Source organism: Mesoplodon mirus, assembly GCF_964341445.2.
Source record: "Mesoplodon mirus genome assembly, chromosome: 2".
NCBI classification, from domain to species: Eukaryota; Metazoa; Chordata; class Mammalia; order Artiodactyla; family Ziphiidae; genus Mesoplodon; species Mesoplodon mirus.
Genome location: NC_138977.1, coordinates 93,804,811 through 93,825,200, shown reverse-complemented (window position 1 = coordinate 93,825,200; position 20,390 = coordinate 93,804,811). Strand labels below are relative to the sequence as shown.

The window sequence follows — 20,390 nt, the reverse complement described above, 5'->3', positions numbered from 1 at the left end:
GGGCCTGCACTCCGCAACGAGAGAGGCCACAACAGTGAGAGGCCCACGTATCGGAAAAAAAAAAAGAGAGAGATTTTAAAAAACTATCAAATGAGCAAAAATTTTTTACAAAGGATAACAATGCAGGGACTTCCCTGGTGGTCCAGTGGTTAAGACTTTGTGCTTCCACTGCAGGGGGCACAGGTTCAGGTTCAATCCCTGGTTGGGGAACTAAGATCCCACAGGCCACAAGGAGCAGCAAAAAAAAAAAACACAATGCTGGAAGGGTAAGATGAAATGAGTACTTGCATGCTGCTGGTGGATATTTAAATCAGTACACTTTGTGAAAAATAATTTGGTAGTACGAGTCAGCAATGCTTATACTCCTTAATCCGATTCTACTTCTAAATGTACCCTAAAGAAATAATTCCAACTGTGGGCAAAGATTTATGCACAAAAATGTTAATGGTGGTATCTTTAACAGTAGAAAGCTGGATACACCTGAACTATTCAAAACAGACAAAATGGAAGCAAATTAAAATTCATGTTTAGAGCAACTTCTCCAGTGGCACAGTGGACACGGGTTTGATCCCTGGTCCGGGAAGATCCCACATGCCGTGGAGCAACTAAGCCCACGTGCCACAACTACTGAGCCCGTGTGCCACAACTACTGAAGCCTGCGGGCCTAGAGCCCGTGCTCTGCAACAAGAGAAGCCACCGCGATGAGAAGCCCGCGCACAGCAGTGAAAAGTAGCCCCCACTTGCCGCAACTAGAGAAAGCCTGCGCACAGCAACGAAGACCCAGTGCAGCCAAAAATAAGTAAAATTAAATCTTAAAAAAAAAAAATTCATGTTTAGAAGTTTTTTTTTTTACTGTGGGAAAATATAGGCGATCATACAGGCCAAATTATCCAAAGGCCTATTATAACAGGCCTCATTACAACAAATTGTTCCAGACAGTTTCTCCTCGGGAGTTTTTTTTTTTTTTTTTTTTGCGGTACGCGGGTCTCTCACCGCTGTGGCCTCTCTCGTTGCGGAGCACAGGCTCCGGACACGCAGGCTCAGCGGCCATGGCTCACGGGCCCAGCCGCTCCGCAGCACGTGGGATCCTCCCAGACTGGGGCATGAACCCGCGTCCCCTGCATCGGCAGGCAGACTCTCAACCACTGCGCCACCAGGGAAGCCCTCCTCGGGAGTTTTTAATCATGTCTGGGAGTCTACCCTCTGGAGTGTTTGGGGTAAAGGAAAGTGGGTGTGCTCTGGCATTAGACAGACATGGCTCAAACCCCAGTTTTGTTACTCAGCTGTACAATCTTGGCCAAATTACTTAACTTCTCTGAGACTCAGTTTCCTCTCCTCAGATAGGAGGATAATGGGTAGGTGTGTGTAAAGATTAGTGACAAGTATGTAAAACACCCTGCATATAATAGATGCAGACAGTAGATGAATGGTAGAATTATTAGTTACAATTTTAGTGCATCAATGTAGGAGCACTGTAGGAAACACAGCAATCAGGTATTGATTGAGTTTCTAGTATGTGCAGCCTGGTGCCAAAGTTGAGAGAACAAAATTTATAAGATACAGTTTCTCTTTACGAGGAGTTTACAGCCCACTAGGAGATAGGCTATGACCTTAAAAAAAAAAAAAGTAAATGAAAATTTTGAATTCGGCTATTTTCTATTACTCTCCTTTTAAGGCTAAACTGACTCAGACCTAAGGAAGAGGGGAGAGTAGTTTACAAAAATGCCCTTGTACACAGTCATGCTGTCACTCATGAAAGATACAGCACTTGTTTTGTGGACTTTGATGCATCACCAAACTTGGTTTCCAGTTTTATATACACAAGTCAGAGTCAATATAACGCTGAGTCAATCCTAAAATAACTTCTACAAATGCTGGTAATATGAATGAATTATGCTGTTTCCTTTTGCCCTTTCATGCTACAATTTCTCCCACAGGTAGAGCTTTCATGCTTCATTTTAGAAACACATTTTTGATGTTATCTCATCAACTGGCAGGAAGGAATAGCTCTCAGGTGGCCATTGTGTTAGCTATGTCCCAAACAAAGCAGTATTACAATGGTTTCCAAACTTGTCTGCACATTAGAATCACCTGGAGATCTTTAAAAAATTTTGGGTCCTAGCCCAGTTAAGTCACAACCTCAGGGGGTGGGACAAGCACTGGTATTTTTTGAAGCAAACAGGTTTAGGGAATACTATAATATTGTTTAATGGATAGGATCACTGGCTCTGGAATCAGACTGCCTAGAACCAAATCCTGGCTCTAACCTCTGATCTTGGGCAAGTTTACTAAAGCTCTCCATACCTTAGTTTTCTCACGGACATGTACCACAAAAGGTTGTTGTCTGAAAGTTAAATAATACGTGTACAGCACTCTGCATAGTGCCCAAAACACAGTAAATACACAATAAATTGTAGCTATAATCCTAAAAATTTTAAAATTAAGATTAATTAATTTTAAATGCTTAAATTTCTGTAAACAAAAAAAAGTTTAAGTAACTGTTAAGTTTCAGTAATTGAAAAGTTTAAGTATTGGGTTGACCAAAAAGTTCATTTGGGTTTTTCTCCAACATCTTACAGTAAAACCCGAACGAACTTTTTGGCCAACCCAATAATTTACTATTAAAGATTCCACCTATAAAAATTAATATTAATGAAATGAGAACCTAATTGTGATCATGTACTCACATGTATTTTCATTGGTTTCCTTATGTATTTATACCCTCCCCTCATTTCTAAAAGAATTTTAGACTGCTTACATAAACACATACACTACAATAGGATATTATCTGTTTTAAGATGAAAAATTCAAGGAGAGATAGAAAAGTAGTGGAGGGAGAAGAGAAAGGAAAATAAAATGAAACAAAAGGAAGAATGTATAATTAAAGCCTTGTACAGTTATATCTGAGCATTCTAATTCTATCATTGAAAGCAAAAAACATCAACTTTTCCTAATATTGAAATCTGAAAGAAACTTCTCATGAGGTCTCAATGGTGTTATACACACATAAAATAAATTATAGAACTTGAGAATGAAAAGGTGAAGAGAATCCTATTTTCTTAGTTTTCTTCCTTCTTTAAACTTTACTCTTGATATATGCATTCCATGAAACCATGATAAATTAAAAAAAATAAGAAGTTTTCAGTAGAGCACCGTAAATGAGTATAAGGAAAGATTTTGTTCCCAAAAATTATTCCTCAGAAACGAGGTTACCTTGCATGCAAGTTCTTATAAAAACTCATCTTATGAGACACTTTCTCAATTACTTTATTTTCCCAACAAAGAAATGAGAAATGAAAACATATCAGCCTGAAACAACTTCAATTAATGCTAAAATAATTATAGAGCTCTCCCTACAATTTAAATTTAAATCAGTATTTAAAAAGAGAGACGAGGTAAAGAAATTTGAAACAGATTTAATAATTATTCTTGGGGATATGCTTTTGTAATCCTAAGCGTTTGGATGTTGCTCTAAATAATTTAACATCATTTTAAAAAGCTAAATAGAAATAAAAAACACAAAGAATGGGGGAGTTGTATTGTGCAGGTAAAAGTACAGCTACAGAATGAATTTTTTTAAAGTTCTGTTACATTACAGGAATGGGTTCTGATGGCTTGTTACATAATTTCTAGTGACAGCATCAAACACAGGTTCACAAGGTGCCTATCTTACCCCTAATGATATAATGGACTCTAGGCAAAGAACGAAACCATCTGGTGAAAGGTGGATGGGGAACTTTACCATGGAGGGGTTGAGCCAACCTCACCTGAACTCACTCATCAATCTTAGAACCACCACAAACGTCAGAGCCTGACACCTTATGCCCCCAAGCATGGCACCACCTGTGAAAAATTCTTGCTTGAAACTATTTTCAGTCTAAGCAAGCCTCTTAATCTATATGCTTTGCAAAAAATAGGGGAGCTAGAAGAGCAAGTTAAAGACATCACAGGGCTTCCCTGGTGGCGCAGTGGTGGAGAGTCCGCCTGCCGATGCAGGGGACACGGTTCGTGCCCTGGTCTGGGAAGATCCCACATGCCGCGGAGCGGCTGGGCCCGTGAGCCATGGCCGCTGAGCCTGCGCGTCCGGAGCTTGTGCTCCGCAACGGGAGAGGCCACAACAGTGAAAGACCCGCGTACCGCAAAAAAAAAAAAAGACGTCACAAAGAACAAATTAAATTCAGAATATGGTATATTTTACCTAAAGTTTCTAACAAATGTGCTTGAAAAAGGGAGAGAGGATTAGGGTTAGTGTTAAAGAGTAACAGAGAGACTTCCCTGGTGGTCCAGTGGTTAAGACTCTGTGCTTCCACTGCAGGGGATGCAGGTTCCATTCATGGTCTGGGAACTAAGATCCCAGGTGCCGCCCAGTGCGGCCAAAAAAAAAAAAAAAAAAAAGAGTAACAGAGAAGAGACAATGTGTGGCCCTTGTCTGAGGGCTAATTCAAACTAACCAACTGTAAAAATACACTTGTGAGACAATTAAGGAAGCTTAAATATTTAGCGGGTATTAGACGGTATTAAAGAATAATTGTAAATTTTAAGTGTAAATAATGGCATGATAATTATGGGATTTTTAAATTCCTTAGCAATGAGAAAGGCATATAAGATACTTATGGGCAAAATGAAATGGTGTCTAGTATGTTCTTTATAACAACTTGTCTGATGAGGCCCATAAGTGATGTTGCACAAACAGATGACAGGTTCCCCAGCAAAGGCAGAATCAGACTAACAAGGCAGCTGCTGGAACTGTGCTGTTAAGTACAATGCCTGGTACAATAAGTATTTGTTCAATAAATTAATAAATTTATCCTTCAAGAAAAAAGAATATTCAGCCATAAAAAGGAACAAAATTGGGTCATTTGTAGAGACGTGGATGGACCTAGAGACTGTCATACAGAGTGAAGTAAGTCAGAAAAACAAATATCATATATTAATGCATATATGTGGAAGCTAGAAAAATGGTACAGATGAACTGGTTTGCAAGGCAGAAATAGAGACAGAGATGTAGAGAACAAATGCATGGACACCAAGGGGGTAGAGCAGGGGGTAGGGGGAATGAATTGGGAGATTGGGACTGACATATATACAATAATATGTGTAAAATAGATAACTAATAAGAATCTGCTGTATGAAAAATAAATAAATTAAATTAAATTAAAAAGCCAACCAAATAAAAAAACTTGTCCTACAGGAGGCCCCAAAATGTGTGTGTGTGTGTGTGTGTGTATGTGTGTGTGTGGTAGGGAGGGTTGGTAAGAGAATACCGAGATGAAATGAGATTAACAAAATGTTAATAATTATTAAAACTAAGTGATGGGTATATGGGGGTACACTATAACATTCTCTATTTTGGGTGTGTTTGAAAATTTCTATAATAAAACTCTTAAATTTTATATCTCAAATAACTTAAGAAATAAAAATGATTTTCCTGGAAAAAGTGTTAAATTACTCAAAAGGTAACTAGTGATGTCAAGCATGCAAGTGAAAAAGTTGAATAAAACTGCTTTTCCATGAAATGTAATGTTAGAAATAAGAACTATTTCTAAATTATATCATTGATTTTTTTTTTTTTTTTTTTTTTTTTTGCGGTATGCGGGCCTCTCACTGTTGTGGTCTCTCCCGTTGCGGAGCACAGGCTCTGGACGCGCAGGCTCAGCGGCCATGGCTCACGGGCCCAGCTGCTCCGCTGCATGTGGGATCTTCCCGGACCGGGGCACAAACCCGTGTCTCCTGCATCAGCAGGCGGACTCTCAACCACTGCGCCACCAGGGAAGCCCTATCATTGATTTTAATGTTATTTTAATTTTATAGGTATAACTAAACACCTTTCTAAATAAACATTTGTCTATCTTTCTTTCTAAAAGTTTATCTACTCAAATTGGCTAGAGTTTTTCCAAATTTCCTTATATTCAAGAATATATAGTAATCTCATTTTGGCAACATCTTGCTGTATCAAATTAAGCAGCTGTATTAAAATCCAGATTCTCAGCACTAGAATTCTCATTTCACTAGGAAGGAAACAGACATGCAGCTATGACAAAACCAGAAGTAACCTCCTAGTTTAGTGCCCTTTCCAGTGGCATCAAGCTCCCTCTTCTACTAACTATGTGCTCACATTGAAATCCCCAGTATGTGGGTGGAGCCATGACTCAGGCACAGCAGTGTTCAAGCATCCACATTGCTTTGGGGGCAGGGGCAGGATTTCAAACATCCAATCCATCCTTGGGGCAGATCTTCCTGAGTACAACTCCAGTATCACTCCCTGTTCCTGAAATATTTCCCAGCTCCTTTTTCCTAGAGAGTAACAGCAGTGCTTCTTTTCTCCATTCTCCATTCTTGTCTCCTGTACAGCCACTGCAGTATTTCACATTCTTTGGATCAAACTAACAGGGCTTTGAATGCTGGTCCCACCACTACATGCCCACAGACAAATGCTGAGTCTCAGATTCCTCATCTGTAAATTGAGGACAAAAATACTTTGCAGAGGGCTTCCCTGGTGGCACAGTGGTTGGGAGTCCGCCTGCCGATGCGGAGGACGCGGGTTCGTGCCCCGGCCCGGGAGGATCCCACATGCCGTGGAGCTGCTGGGCCCGTGAGCCATGGCTGCTGGGCCTGCGCATCTGGAGCCTGTGCTCCGTGACGGGAGAGGCCACGGCGGTGAGAGGCCCACGTACCGCAAAACACCCCCACCCAAAACAAACAAACAAACAAACAAAAATACTTTGCAGAACCTTTTTTCAGTCAGCTTGGAAGATGGCGGACATTCAGACTGAGCGTGTCTACAGAAAGCAACTGATCATCTTTCAAAATAAGAAGAGGGTCCTGCTTGGAGAAACTGTCAAGGAGAAGCTCCCGCAATACAACAAGAACATCGGTCTGGGCTTCAAGACACCAAAGGAGGCCACTCAGGGCACTGACATTGACAAGAAATGCCCTTTTACTGGTAATTTCTCCATCTGAGGGAGGATCCTGTCTGGCTTGGTGACCAAGTTGAAGATGCAGAGGGCCACTGTCACCTGCCGAGACTACCTCCACTACACCCGGAAGTACAGCCACTTCGAGAAGCACCACAAGAACATGTCCACGCACCCTTCCCCCTGCTTCAGGGACATCCAGATCGGCGACATTTACACAGTGGGTGAGGGATGGCCCCTGAGTAAGACGGTATGCTTCAATGTGAAGGTCACCAAGGCTGCTGGCACCAAGATGCAATTCCAGAAGTTCTAAGACTGGACCCCTGGCCACTGTGCCAAACAAAATAAAATTATTTTCCCAGTCAAAAAGAAAAAAAAAAAAACTTTGCAGGGTGATACAAGAATGGGAGATAATTGTACGTAGAGGTAGAGGATCTGGTTATGGTTGGACTGAAGGCCACATCACTCATCTGGGCTCTAATTACATATTTTGTTATGTTTATGTCTATATTATTTCCCTAAGCTTGTAAACATGTGAGGAAAGACTGCTTTATTTTGTACTCCTCACAGCACATAACATACACAATTGAATAGATAGAATAGACAGGCCCACTATTTACAAAACACTATAATATCTATTGAGCACTTACAATGTGCCAAGCACTGTGCTGAGCTCCTTCTCCTCATTATCTTCCTTACTTCCCTTGTCACCCATAGCACCTAGCACAGGTAGAAGTGTGGTGGTGAAGTGGAGCAGGGTGTGGGATTGCCTGCCTGGGCCCAATCTCTGCTTTGTTACTGTGTGTGTGGCCTTTGGCAAGTCACTTACCTCCTCTCTGCCTCAGTTTCCTCATCTGCAAAGTGGGGACACAAATAGCACTTACTTCAAAGGGTTGTTTTAAAGATAAACTGAGATGGTGTTAAATACGTAGGACACTCAATGGACATAAGTCGCTGTGAGCTGAATAATGACTGGGTGAATCTAGACCACGTCCATATGAATGACTTTTATGCGGAATTCATCTCGACGTTCTAAGCTTTGGACTAGAGAAGGGTCAAGATGAAGTCCCTGTCCTACCCTCAAGCAGCTCGCCTTTCAGGTGGACAGACAGACAATAAGCAGGTGAACAATTTCAGACGGTGGTGAGTACTGGAAGAAGATAAACTAGCATGATGTTCACTGCGTGGAAGGAAGGGGGCACCTAGTTTAGGGAGACAGGGAAGCGTCTTCGGAGGAAGTGACACTCTACCTGTGGAAATGAAAGACAAGAAAGGGCCAGATATAGGAGAGGGGAGAAAGGGAAATGAGAGAGGAAGAGCATTTCAGACTGAGAAACAGCAAGTGTGAAAGCCCTGAGGTGAAATTAAGAGAAAGGCGCAGCAAGACAGCAGACAGGGTGGCTGGAGGGAAGGGAGCAAGGAAAAGGAGAGCAGGATTTGTGGTGAGGCCAGAACACAATGAGCCCTGGAGGAGTTTGGCTCTTATTATCAGGCCAACAGGAAGGAGCCTCTAAAGGATTCTGAGCAAAATGATGAATAGCATCTCCCTTTAAGAGATAATCAGAACGTTATGGCTGTGTTATGCCCTTCAGATGTTTGTATTTTATTCCGCAGCAAACAAACAACACTGCTCCTGTTGCCACTGGAGCCAACAGTGGGAGGATCTGGCTTGTGCTCCAAGCCATCTGATGGGGAAGGCTGCCATCTGCTGGGAGGAAGCATGATTAAAAAGCTGTTGTACCCTGATGGGGACTGAGGCACTCCTACACAGGGATTCCCGCTGCATGTAGAAGTAAAGCGTTTTGTAACACGATAAAGGATGAAGTATCAAAGTATAACTACTCTCCACTTGCCCTCTACCCTGCCTCCTTAAGGAGCCCATGTGTGAGCTGCTCAGCCTCAGGTACGAACGGGATACCACTGACCTATAAAGGAAAGGCAGGGAACACCTCTCAGGACAGAACTAGGGGGCACAGGCGGGCAAGAGAGAGGTAAGCTGCAGCTTGAGAGAAAGAGGAAAGGTATTTGTGGGGAACAGCTGTCATGGTAACTGGGACTTGGGAAGAGATGTGCCTCAAGAACATTTCAGCATGATTTGCTCTGTGTTACATGGTATAATTCCCTTGAAGGTACTTCGGTAAGATCTACATTATTTCTCAAAGCTTTCTGAAGTAAAATTTGTGCTTGTTTTAGGTGCACTATGGTTTTGAAGGCCAGTCTTAAAGCAGTCCAGGTCTATGCTGGGTATGACCATGTAAACAAACATTGGGATGTTCCTTTTTTTTTTTTTTTTTTTTTTTTGCGGTACACGGGCCTCTCACTGTTGTGGCCTCTCCCATTGCGGAGCACAGGCTCTGGAGGCGCAGGCTCAGTGGCCATGGCTCACGGGCCCAGCCGCTCCACGGCATGTGGGATCTTCCCGGACCGGGGCACGAACCCGTGTCCCCTGCATCGGCAGGCGGACTCTCAACCACTGTGCCACCAGGGAAGCCCTGGGATGTTCTTTGACATGACAGATTAAGCTATATAATCATTACTACTATTCATTCTTCCTCAATCCTCTCCTAGGCACAGCTCCCCACTGCCTTAGCTCAGGGTCATTTGGGCAAGAGATAGGAGAATGTAGGAAAGGGTTTTGCTTGAGGGTGAGAAGGCAGAGGCAGGAAGAGGGCAAGCCCTTCCATCTGGTTCAACAACAAAAACTGGGACCTCCATGCAAACTAGAGCTCAAAAATATCACATCACCAAGCTAACTATTAAGCTGTGTCTCCTCTCACACCCTCTCGGTCTGCACTTTTGTGACCTTTTTCTCTTGTTTCAAATATATGTTTCATGTTCATTTTCACCCGATTTCATCTGTGTCAAGATAGCACTGGCAACTGAGTAGGCACTAAGAAAGCTGGGTTTATAACTCATACCATACACCAGGATAAATTCTAAATGGATCAAAGATTTCAATGTTTAAGAAAAGAAAACCCATGGTGAATTCTTTCATCACCTAGAAGTAGAAAGAGACATTTCTAATTATGATTCAATACAGAAGCCATAAAAGAGGTCAGCACTGCCATTTAACTCAGAAAAATGAAGTGACGGTCCTATAGGATACTCCAGTCCACTTTACGTTCTATGCCATGGATGTGCTGAGGATGTGTTTGGCCTCCCCAACCACACTGACAGTCCAAGGATGGGATCCACGTCTTATTCATCTACAGCTCAGTGTCTATGCCCTGAACATAGTAAGTGCTCAGTAAAGTTTGACAGTGATGATTAGTGATGACACATTAGTAAGGTGTTAGAATGATGGAACTTACTCTACAATATACATTTTTTAAATGTGCACACAACCAAAACTGCCACGTCTCAGTCATCTCAACACTCTCACAGGACACAAAAGAGTGCCTTAGTATATTCTCAGTAAACATCTTTCATATGAAGGAATGTTTGAGTGAGAGGGGCATGGTGACATGCTGACTAAATATGGTCTAATGTTTACATTATTTTATGTAAATAATATATAAATATACTCGCTGCTTATTGAATTAACTTAAAAACTTACTGGAATTTTTAACAAGGAAAATCTAGAAGATAAATTCAGAAGATAGAAGCTTTAAAGTAGTCCTTTCTAAAGCAAAGTCTGAAAACTTTCTATACTGGGACTTCAGGGGGGCTACTGTGGGGCAGCACAGACAGGCAAGGCCCTCTAAAAGGTAGGCTTTCCCACCCTTTAAAAACATGGGCTGAGATCCGAACAGGAATTAACCATGAGATGATCCTAGGAAAACAATAAACATCTAGGGAGAGAAAACCACCCGTGCAGATTCTGAAGCAGGAGCAAGTGAGGGATTGGCTTTTTAGGGGAAAAGAAAAGAAGCCAGTGTGACTGAAGCAGAGTGAGCAGGAGGCAGAGTGGTAGGGAGTGAGGTCAGAGAGCCCGTGGAGCTCTAGAGACCCCTACAAAAGGTTTGGGTTTATCCTAAGAGCAATGGGACGCCACAGGAAGGATAATATAGTAAGGGAAAGATGTGATCCAATTTGGTTTTTAAAATATCCCCTCTGGCTAAGGTAGTAAAGACCTGAAAGGGGACAAGAACAGAAGCAGGGAGACTACTCAGGAGGAGAACGTAGAAATCCAGGTGAGAAATGACTGTAACCGGGATGAGTGGGATGATGACCGTCAATGACTGTAAGTAGCAGAGGAAATGAATGAATTCAGGAAATGGTCTGGAAAGAAAACAAACAGAACTTACATTGGATGCATTGGATTTGAGGGTGAAGAAAAAGGAATCAGGGAGAAATAGATTTTGGCGGGAGGGAAATCTTCAGTCTTCAGTTGGAAGACGGAAGGAGGAACAAGACTGGGAGGAAAATCAAGACTTCTGTCTCAAAGCATATTATATTTGAGGTGCCTATGATACATCCAAATGAAGATGTCCAGTAGGCAGTTGAATACAAAAGTGTGAGACTTTAAAAACATGAGCAGACCAAAGAGTGTATTTTTGGCAGAGTGATCTGGTACACCTTTATAAGGAGGTGACAAATACTTGAGGGAAGAGTGTCCTGGCAGAGGAAAAAGCAAGTGAAATGATCAAGGTGGGAGCAAGGAGGCCCACGAGGCTGGAGAGGCAGGTCAGATCATGTGGGCCTTGTAGGCTTACTTAGGACTTTAGACTACAAACTCTGCAAGATGAGAACCCCCTCTGGAGAGGTGAGAGCAGGAGAGTTGTGTGTAATTTATGTTCTAAGGGATCCCTGTGACTGCCACATGAACCATGAACTGGTGGAAATGATGTGGGGAAGGCATGAATGTGGCAAGAGTGGAAGCTACTGCAGCAGACCAAGCAAGAGAGGATAGTGGCTTACAAAGGTATTAGACGGTATTACAAAGGTGATGAAGGCTTGGATGTTAAGAATGGTCATTGTCAGGCTTCCCTGGTTGGGAATCCGCCTGCCAATGCAGGGGATGCGGGTTCATGCCGTGGTCCGGGAAGATCCCACATGCCGTGGAGCAGCTGGGCCCATGAGCCATGGCCGCTGAGCCTGCGCGTCCGGAGCCTGTGCTCCACAACACAAGAGGCCACAACAGTGAGAGGCCCTGCATACAAAAAAAAAAAAAGAATGGTCACTGTCATGACATATTTCAAAATTAGGGTTTGCTAATGGCTTGGAGGCAAAGTGTAAGGGAAAAACGGGTGTCAAGAATGACTCCAAGGTTTTTGACCTGAGCACCTGGATGAATGAATTGTGGTGCCATTTGCTAAAATGGGAAACAGTGGAGGAAGAGCAAGTTTGGGGGCAGAAGTAAGAGTTCAGTTATGGATATGTTACATTTTACATTTCTACTAGATATTCGAGTAGGGTTGTTAAAGAGACAATTGGTTACAAAACTCTGGAGCTCAAGAAAGAAATGGACGCTGGAGATAATTTGGGAAGTCATCAGCATACAATTAAAGCCACAGAACTGATGACATCATCCAGGGAGCAAGGAAAGTTCTAAAGAATCTGAGAGAACTGAGCCATCGCCCACTTCAACCTAGAGGCTGGGAAAAGACAGATGATCTAGCAAAGGAAACTAAGTCAGGAGCATTCAATGAGGTAGGATGACAATGAAGTGGTATCCCAGAAGTCAAGTAGAGAACGACTTCCAAGAAACAGGGAGTGAATGTGTCAAACAAGTAAGATGAGGATGAAGAATTAGCCATTGAATTTGGCAAGGCAGAGGTCATTGTGACTCAACAAGAGCAACTTCAGCTAAGTAGAGGGGATAAAAGCTTAAGTCGGTTCTCAAGAGAATGGGAAGAGAGGATGGAGACAATAACTCATAAACAACTATTTTGAGGAATTTTCCTCTAAAAAGGAGCAGAGTATAGGAGTGGTACCTGGAGGGGTACATGGGGTTAAGGGAAGGTTTGGCTTCTTCAAGATGGGAGTTATTGCTGCATGTTCATGTGCTCATGGGAATGATCCAGTGGAGAGGGAAATAAAATGATGTGGGAAGGAGAGGGGCTAATTTTAGGGGCAAAGAGCTTAAAGTTAGGTGGAATAGGATTCAACACACAGGTTGAGAGAATGGCCTCTGGTAAGAACAAAGACAGCTTGTCTATTATTATTATTATTTTTTATTTTTATTTTTTTTTGCGGTACGCAGGCCTCTCACTGCTGTGGCCTCTCCCGTTGTGGAGCACAGCCTCCGGACGCGCAGGCTCAGTGGCCATGGCTCACGGTCCCAGCTGCTCCACGGCATGTGGGATCTTCCCAGACCAGGGCACGAACCTGTGTCCCCTGCATCGGCAGGCGGACTCTCAACCACTGCGCCACCAGGGAAGCCCCAGCTTGTCTATTATTAACAGGAAAAAAGGTAGAGTATATATGTATAGATCCTGGTAGTTTGGTAGGTTCCATGTTAGCAAATGAATTGATTAGGGAAATGCAGTATGACTGCCATACAATCACTGACAGCAATGAAAACACACTTGAAGTTCAAGGTCATGGATTTAAAGATCAGTCAACATAGTTGTTTGTTTTCCCTTGTCATCATTTTTTTTTTTTGCATCTTTTCAAGTGCAGGCAAGAAGTGGATTTAACTAAGCAAGAATGATACAGGGAGAGACAAGGGAGCTAATACTTGCAAGGAAGTGATTCCATTGGTAGGCCATGGACTATAAGGTAAGGAGAGACAGAAGGACATAAGGTAGTAAGTGATATATAATGAACAGTTGATAGCATCAATGGATTAGAGGTCCCTTTGAAGCTGAAGAATTGAGAGGGTACAAGGAGGACTAAGTGAGCTGGAAAGATAGATGTGCTTAGAGATTAGAGTGCTTGAAACAGATTTTGGAAATGATACAGCAATCGACATTATCAAAGGCTAATGCAGTGGGTGTCTAAGATGCAGTGAAGGATCCCATCATTCAAAGTGAAGAGGTCAAAGAACTAAGAAGGGGCTTCCCTGGTGGCGCAGTGGTTGAGAGTCTGCCTGCCGATGCAGGGGACACGGGTTCGTGCCCCGGTCTGGGAAGATCCCACGTGCCACGGAGCGCCTGGACCCGTGAGCCATGGCCATTGAGCCTGCGCGTCCGGAGCCTGTGCTCCGCAGCGGGAGAGGCCACAACAGTGAGAGGCCCACATACCGCAAAAAAAAAAAAAAAAAAAGGAAAAGAAAAAAAAAAAGAAAAAAGAAAAAAAAAAGAACTAAGAAGGCAAATGGATCACCTATACTGAAATATCCACACAAAAAGGTGACAAAAGGGTTGGTGGTGGGAGAAAGACAGTAAACTAGAGCAGTTTCAGTGGAGTGGAGGAGAAAGACACCTAACTAGGTGGGTAGAGGAGAGAATGGCAAGCAAGAAAAAGGAGTCAGTGAGTACAGATAACTCTTTTGACAAGCTCTGCAGTGACCTGCAGAAAAATGGGGCTGATGGTGTGAGAAGGAAGGGTCTGAAGAAGACATGGGGTTAAGGGTTATTTCAAGATAGAAGATTCTGCTCAACATCATTAATCATTAGAGAAATGCAAATCAAAACTACAATGACATATCATCTCACACCAGTCAGAATGGCCATCATCAAAAAATCTACAAACAATACATGCTGGAGAGGGTGTGGAGAAAAGCGAACCCTCTTGCACTGTTGGTGGGAATGTAAATTGATACAGCCACTATGGAGAACAGTATGGAGGTTCCTTAAAAAACTGAAACTAGAACTACCATACGACCCAGCAATCTCACTACTGGGCATATACCCTGAGAAAACCATAATTCAAAAAGAGTCATGTGGGGCTTCCCTGGTGGCGCAGTGGTTGAGAGTCCGCCTGCCGATGCAGGGGACACGGGTTCATGCCCCGGTCTGGGAAGATCCCACATGCCGCGGAGCGGCTGGGCCCGTGAGCCATGGCCGCTGAGCCTGCGCCTCCGGAGCCTGTGCTCCGCAACGGGAGAGGCCACAACAGTGAGAGGCCCACATACCGCAAAAAAAAAAAAAAAAAAAAAAAAAAGAGTCATGTACCACAATGTTCATCGCAGCTCTATTTTCAATAGCCAGGACATGGAAGCAACCTAAGTGTCCATCAACAGATGAATGGATAAAGAAGATGTGGCACATATATATACAATGGAATATTACTCAGCCATAAAAAGAAACAAAATTGAATTATTTGTTGCGAGGTGGATGGACCTAGAGTCTGTCATACAAAGTGAAGTAAGTCAGAAAAAGAAAAATAAATACTGTATGCTAACACATATAATATGGAATCTAAAAAACAACAAAAAAAATGGTCATGAAGAACCTAGGGGCAAGATAGGAATAAAGAAGCAGACCTACTAGAGAATGGACTTGAGGATACGGGGAGGGGGAAGGGTAAGCTGGGACAAAGTGAGAGAGTGGCATGGACATATAGACACTACCAAATGTAAAATAGATAGCTAGCGGGAAGCAGCTGCATAGCACAGGGAGATCAGTTCGGTGCTTTGTGACCGCCTGGAGGGGTGGGATAGGGAGGGTGGGAGGGAGACGCAAAAGGGAGGGGATATGGAGATATATGTACATGTATAACTGATTCACTTTGTTATAAAGCAGAAACTAACACACTATTGTAAAGCAATTATACTCCAGTAAAGATGTTAAAAAAAAAAGAAAGAAGATTCTAGAGTATATGTGTATGCTCATGGGTCTGATTCATTAGAAAGAGAGAGACTGATGTTGTTAGGAGAAAGAGGGGATAACTGCAGGAACAAAGGTCTTCAGGAGACAAGAGTGGAATCCAAAGCACAAGTGGAGGCTTTTGCCTCTCATAGAAAGAGGCACAGTTCCCTGAAATATGAGAAAAGGCAGAATCCATGGGTGCAGGTTAGAGTAAGGCAATGGATTAGTGGTAAGAAAATAAGGGAGTTCATGACATCCCTTCTATTTTATCAAGTGTGAGGCAAAGTCTTCAGCTGTTTGGGGTCAAAGGTGTGAAGGCTGGAGTAAAGAAGGCATTTAGTCATCTCACAGATTAGGAGAACTAATTTATTAGGTGAATAAAGTGGGCTTGCTAGGCAGTGCCAAGTGACCATCTGAGATTTGTGGTCATGAAATTGAAATAAAAGCAGTCAGTATGATTGTGTGATTTCGTACAGGAAGAGTCAGCTGCTCAGGTGTAGGCAGAGGGTGGATGGGTGGGCTTAACCAGGGTTGAGGTTTTCCCAGGAGAAGTACGGTGAACAGCCAAAGAGCCAATGGGGAGGTGAAGATGTTGTAAGTAGGCAACTGACGTGACAGACCATAGAATCAAGGCTGATAAAGACAAGTCAAGGAGAAAATGAGATGAAACGTGGTCAGCTAAGGAACTGGAAGCCCAATGTGGACAAGGAATTGTTCTGGGTGGAGTCATCAATGAGAGGCCATAAGTGAGCTGTATGTTTATACCCAAGTCCCATCAGCCCTGTTAACTTGTGAACTTGGTGATGACTGAACATATAGTAAGCACTTAGTAAACATACTGTTTGAATTTTTGCTCAATGAGTGTTTTGTTACTACATCTTTAATAATGTAATAGCATTTATTGAGCACCACCATGTGCTAAACACTGAGAAAACTATCCTCCCTTCAAGGATCCCTCCCCTTAGCTGAGGAAAAAGATAGTGATATAACCCAAAATCTTAAGTGCTAAAATAGAGGTATGTTCAAAGTGGCAACCCAGAGGACTGCAATGACTAACTGTAGAGAAGCCTTAAGAAGGGCTTCAAAAAGAAGTGACAGTGATTAATCGAGGACAGCTAGTGACAGTGACTAATCAAGGACAGCTAGGAAGTCCCCCGGTGGACAGAGAGCAGAGTGAAGAGATTGTTTCATCACCAGAGTCTCAATTTCCTATCAGAGCATCTTGAGGTCCAAAGACAGGGCATTGCAAAACAGCAGGTAAATGACACAAGTGTTATCCTCCTTTAGAACAAAATGGGGTACTTCCTTGGTGGCACAGTGGTTAAGAATCCACCTGCCAATGCAGGGGACACGGGTTCAAGCCCTGGTCAGGGAAGATCCCACGTGCCGTGGAGCTACTAAGCCCGTGAGTCACAACTACTGAGCCTGCACTCTAGAGCCCGCGTGCCACAACTACTGAACCCTTGTGCTTAGAGCCGGTGCTCCACAACGAGAAGCCACCGCAGTGAGAAGCCCGCGCACAGCAATGAAGAGCAACCCAGCTCGCCGCAACTAGAGAAAGCTCGCGCAGCAGCAAAGACATTCTCCAGGATAGATCATATCTTGGGTCACAAATCAAGCCTTGGTAAATTTAAGAAAATTGAAATTGTATCAAGTATCTTTTCCGACCACAATGCTATGAGACTAGATATCAATTACAGGAAAAGATCTGTAAAAAATACAAACACATGGAGGCTAAACAATACACTACTGAATAACGAAGTGATCACTTTAGAAATCAAAGAGGAAATTAAAAAATACCTAGAAACAAATGACAATGGAGACACGACGACCCAAAACCTATGGGATGCAGCAAAAGCAGTTCTAAGAGGGAAGTTTATAGCAATACAATCCCACCTTAAGAAACAGGAAACATCTCGAATAAACAACCTAACCTTGCACCTAAAGCAATTAGAGAAAGAAGAACAAAAACATCCCAAAGTTAGCAGAAGGAAAGAAATCATAAAAATCAGATCAGAAATAAATGAAAAAGAAATGAAGGAAACGATAGCAAAGATCAATAAAACTAAAAGCTGGTTCTTTGAGAAGATAAACAAAATTGATAAACCATTAGCCAGACTCATCAAGAAAAAAAGGGAGAAGACTCAAATCAATAGAATTAGAAATGAAAAAGGAGAAGTAACAACTGACACTGCAGAAATACAAAAGATCATGAGAGATTACTACAAGCAACTCTATGCCAATAAAATGGACAACCTGGAAGAAATGGACAAATTCTTAGAAATGCACAACCTGCCGAGACTGAACCAGGAAGAAATAGAAAATATGAACAGACCAATCACAAGCACTGAAATTGAAACTGTGATAAAAAATCTTCCAACAAACAAAAGCCCAGGACCAGATGGCTTCACAGGCGAATTCTATCAAGCATTTAGAGAAGAGCTAACACCTATCCTTCTCAAACTCTTCCAAAATATAGCAGAGGGAGGAACACTCCCAAACTCATTCTACGAGGCCACCATCACCTTGATACCAAAACCAGACAAGGATGTCACAAAGAAAGAAAACTACAGGCCAATATCACTGATGAACATAGATGCAAAAATTCTCAACAAAATACTAGCAAACAGAATCCAACAGCACATTAAAAGGATCAGACACCATGATCAAGTGGGGTTTATTCCAGGAATGCAAGGATTCTTCAATATACGCAAATCAATCAACGTGATACACCATATTAACAAATTGAAGGAGAAAAACCATATGATCATCTCAATAGATGCAGAGAAAGCTTTCGACAAAATTCAACACCCATTTATGATAAAAACCCTGCAGAAAGTAGGTATAGAGGGAACTTTCCTCAACATAATAAAGGCCATATATGACAAACCCACAGCCAGCATCGTCCTCAGTGGTGAATAGCAGCCCTATTTACAATAGCCCGGAGATGGAAACAACCTAAGTGTCCATCATCGGATGAATGGATAAAGAAGATGTGGCACATATATACAATGGAATATTACTCAGCCATAAAAAGAAATGAAATTGAGCTATTTGTAATGAGGTGGATAGACCTAGAGTCTGTCATACAGAGTGAAGTAAGTCAGAAAGAGAAAGACAAATACTGTATGCTAACACATATATATGGAATTTAAGAAAAAAAAATGTCATGAAGAACATAGGGGTAAGACAGGAATAAAGACACAGACCTACTAGAGAATGGACTTGAGGATATGGGGAGGGGGAAGGGTAAGCTGTGACAAAGTGAAAGAGCGGCATGGACATATATACACTACCAAACGTAAGGTAGATAGCTAGTGGGAAGCAGCCGCATAGCACAGGGAGATCAGTTCGGTGCTTTGTGACCGCCTGGAGGGGTGGGATAGGGAGGGTGGGAGGGAGACGCAAAAGGGAGGGGATATGGAAACATATGTATATGTATAACTGATTAAATTTGTTATAAAGCAAAAAAAAAAAGACCCAGTACAGCCAAAAATAAATAAATAAATAAATAATATTAAAAAAAAAAAAAAAGGTTCCTTGCAGGCAAACCTTCCCATTAGAACCCCCAGAGGGACCCCCAACACCTACCTCTCAGGGAAGATGGCAGAAGCCGTGGTGGGAATCTGGTCAGCAGAGACGGGGAGATCATCACGCCAGCTCTGGGAAGCAACTCGACTTCGTGGGGCTTGTGGGGCTCGCGGGGAGCATGGGGCCCCTGGGGCTTATGGGGCTTGCGGGCCTCACGGGGTGGATGAGGCTCGTACGGTGCACGGGGTTTGGGGGGCCTGTGGGGCTCACAGGGTTGGTAGAGCTCATAGGGCTCGTGGGGCTTGGGGATCTCGTGGGACTCTGCACACCCCTCGGACTCGCCTGGCTGGTCTTGCTCGTCAGCCTCCTCGGCTAACCCCGGCTCCTCAGACTCCCCAGGCTGGTTGTGCATGTCAAATATCCTGACTACAAAGGGTTTCTGGAGGGCTTCGGAGCGAGCGGATACTTCTGCCGTGTCATGCCCGTCGGACAGCCCAGAAGAACCCGAAAACTCCTGGATCTCCACTGGCGGCCCAGAAGCTCCTGCTGGGTGACGGCCGGAGGCTGCTCGCCTTCTAGAAGTTGGGACAGGATGGGCTGGCGGCCCGCACTCCGCGCCCCGCCCCAGCGCGCCCAACCCTGACGCAACGTGGCAGCGGCGCGTCAAGCCCCGCCTCTGGGCCCCTCCCTGCACGTTCTCCCGTTGCCAAGAGGACGCGCCAAGCTGCGGGGGCCCACCTGGGGCCCCGCCCCTTAGAGAGGAGGCAGGTGGAAAAGAGAAAAGGAGAGGGCTCCTGATCAGCTGTTTTTGCTTCCCTTACTTTAAGTCTGTTTCTAAGCGCATACACTTGCATGTAGGATCATTATATCTTCTTGCAGAGTTGACCTCTTTATCATTACGTAATTCCCCTTTTAAAAAATTATTTTTCCAGTTTTATTGAGAAATAACTGACATACATCCCCGTATAAGTTTAAGGTGTACAGCATGATGGTGTGATTTACATGTATTATGAAATGATTACCATGATAAGTTTAGTTAACATCCATCCTCTCATATTGATACAATAAAAAAAAATTTTTTTTCTCCTTGTGATGAAAATTCTTAGGATCTACTCTCTTAGCAACTTTCCTATAATGCATACAGCAGTGTTAACTAGAGTCATCATGTTGTAGGTTCCATCCCTGGTGTTTATTTATCTTATAACTGGAAGTTTGTATCTTTTGACCACCTTCCTCTAACCGACCCCCTCCCCGCAATCCATATAACCACAAACCTGATTCCTTTTTCTGAGTTTGGTGTTTGTTTAAA

At 43.1% G+C, this 20,390-nt stretch overlaps 1 protein-coding gene and 1 pseudogene across 2 annotated transcripts in view; one reads left to right on the top strand and one right to left on the bottom strand.

Annotated features, from left to right (window-relative positions):
• Window positions 1–19,925, bottom strand: part of SPMAP2L (sperm microtubule associated protein 2 like) — a gene marked incomplete at its 5' end in the record, with an annotated part of 37,620 nt that extends 17,695 nt beyond the window's left edge. The window contains 2 exons of the mRNA XM_082642993.1: window positions 19,142–19,833; window positions 19,903–19,925. Of these exons, the coding sequence (XP_082499119.1) occupies window positions 19,142–19,833; window positions 19,903–19,925 (715 nt within the window). The remainder of the gene's footprint in view (window positions 1–19,141; window positions 19,834–19,902) is intronic.
• LOC309794719 (small ribosomal subunit protein uS17-like) lies at window positions 6,737–7,474 on the top strand (annotated as a pseudogene). Its single transcript has one exon. The product of its transcript is annotated as a small ribosomal subunit protein uS17-like (transcript).
• Window positions 19,926–20,390: the final 465 nt, after the last annotated feature.